The sequence below is a fragment of the Aptenodytes forsteri genome, unplaced genomic scaffold (assembly GCF_000699145.1).
Source record: "Aptenodytes forsteri isolate BGI_AS27 unplaced genomic scaffold, ASM69914v1 Scaffold72, whole genome shotgun sequence".
Lineage (NCBI taxonomy): Eukaryota > Metazoa > Chordata > Aves > Sphenisciformes > Spheniscidae > Aptenodytes > Aptenodytes forsteri.
In genome coordinates, this window is record NW_008796193.1 from 778,606 (window position 1) to 780,478 (window position 1,873).

At 57.0% G+C, this 1,873-nt stretch overlaps 1 protein-coding gene across 1 annotated transcript in view; it reads right to left on the reverse strand.

Annotated features, from left to right (window-relative positions):
- OPHN1 (oligophrenin 1) overlaps window positions 1-1,187 on the reverse strand; it is a 53,117-nt gene extending 51,930 nt beyond the window's left edge. The window contains exon 1 of the mRNA XM_019474298.1: window positions 1,106-1,187. Within this exon, the coding sequence (XP_019329843.1) occupies window positions 1,106-1,187 (82 nt within the window). The remainder of the gene's footprint in view (window positions 1-1,105) is intronic.
- Window positions 1,188-1,873: the final 686 nt, after the last annotated feature.

Consider the following 1,873-nt stretch of genomic DNA (forward strand, 5'->3'; position numbering starts at 1 on the left):
CTGCAGCTCGCAGGGACAGCCAGGTCCCCGGCGCGGGGAGGAACGTGGCCTTGAAGCGCACACAAGTCCCCGCTTTCCCCTCAAAAGCTTCGTTCAGCAGTTTCCTCTGACGGGTCAAACCTTTGCTCCTGAATGGGCAGATTCAGGCCTGAATGTCACTATTTAAGCACAGCTGCCGGGGGGCTGAGAGCGTGTAAATGGGTGAACTCCAGCACAGAATGATGTCATTGATTTGATGGAAAACCTCAGCAAATAATTCTCTCTCAGTCCCCGCAGCATTCGCTTCAGGCCGGGGCTGGAGGCTCTCATTCAGTTGTTGCTCAGGGGAATCTTTGTTCGTCCCCCTGCAAACCCTCGTCGTCTTCCCTGGACGCTGCTGATGGCCCCCGCCCAGCCCCTCCTCGCTCCTCGACTACACTTATTAGCAGGTGAACTTCAATCGCTCCATTTGAACACCCATCCCCACCCAGCGCCAGGTCCCTGAGCAGCCACTCCGAAAGCCAGTGGTGGCACCCAAGGAGGCTCATCGCATCCCACCCTCCCGCACCCCCGGCCGGCATCCGCCTGACCCCCTCCACATGCGCTGGCCGGGGTGCGGGCGATGAGGCACCGGCCAGCTCCGGCTGCGTGCGTCCCCGTGAGCCAGGAGCACGGCTGCACATCCAAATCCCACTCACAGCGCCTGTGGGGACGGAGGATTTGCATGCACCGTTTTTCCATCGCATGTGTCAGCACAGCGTTTAGCCCCAGCATCGGAGAAACGGTCCTTGGCGAGCTGCCTGCCTTTTTGGTTTTTATAGAAACAGGGGATAGGGCAATAGCAGAGAAGGGTATGAAAAAGCCAAACACAATATATTTTAACCAGAAAAAAAGAAACAGTATAGCTGATTTCAGTTACATTTTCCTTTCAAAACGTTGTCTGGCCTGAAAGTTTATTTGCCAGTTTTCTAGCTGAAGGAAGTCCAGGTACACGTGCTATAAACCACATCTCACATTAGCTTAACAGTGAAAAAAACCCCGATTGCCCCTTAATTAGTGCAGCACCGTTTGGTTTCACTTGGGACAAGGAATTTTTTTCATTTTGGGGAGCCATCCTCATCCTCACCTTCAGCAAAGTCGGGTGTGCATTCACCCCAACGTGCCTCCCCACTGCCCGGAGCTAATGGTGGCTGAAGGCGGACAGCCATCCCCGCTGTCCCACGCCGAGGTGACAGCCCCCAAGGACATCCCTGGGGTGGCCGGGGCAGCCGCCTGGCACCGTGCACAGACCCCACCATAGAACAACAACTGTGGAAGATTTAGGGTTGGGAAAGGAGTGGACAAGCCAGAGGGAGAGCTAGTGCTGTGAACGCCTGGCATGGCTCCTGAGGAACATTTAATGGAAACCAGACTTCTACGGACCAACATGACTCGTCCTCGTACACGTACAGAGCCTTGGCTGAACACCAGCTTCTGACAAACCCTATATATACACGCAGGACGGACGGCATCGGGTACTGCTATGGTGCTATGTATTATGGGTGTTGTTATAGCGATGGGGTGTTTACTGGGTAATTAACACAGGGATGACTGGCAGCTGACCCCGCTGCAGCAGTGCCTGCTGGCACCACTGCCACCGAGGGAACAGAAGGTGCTCACGCCCAGGGGGCTGTGTCCCTGTGGGGTCCAGCAGCCAGGACAGCACCAGGGCCCGATGCAGAGCACCCTCACCCAGAGACGCTTGGCGGGAAGTCGCCCCTTCCCTCGGTGGCACCCGAACGGTGGCATGATGACACCAGGGGCCGAGGCAAGGCGGGGGGGCCGGGGAGAAAGGGATGAACCACGGCCACAGGAAAGCGGCTCGACAGCAGGAAGGGGCCACTGCGGTCAGCAG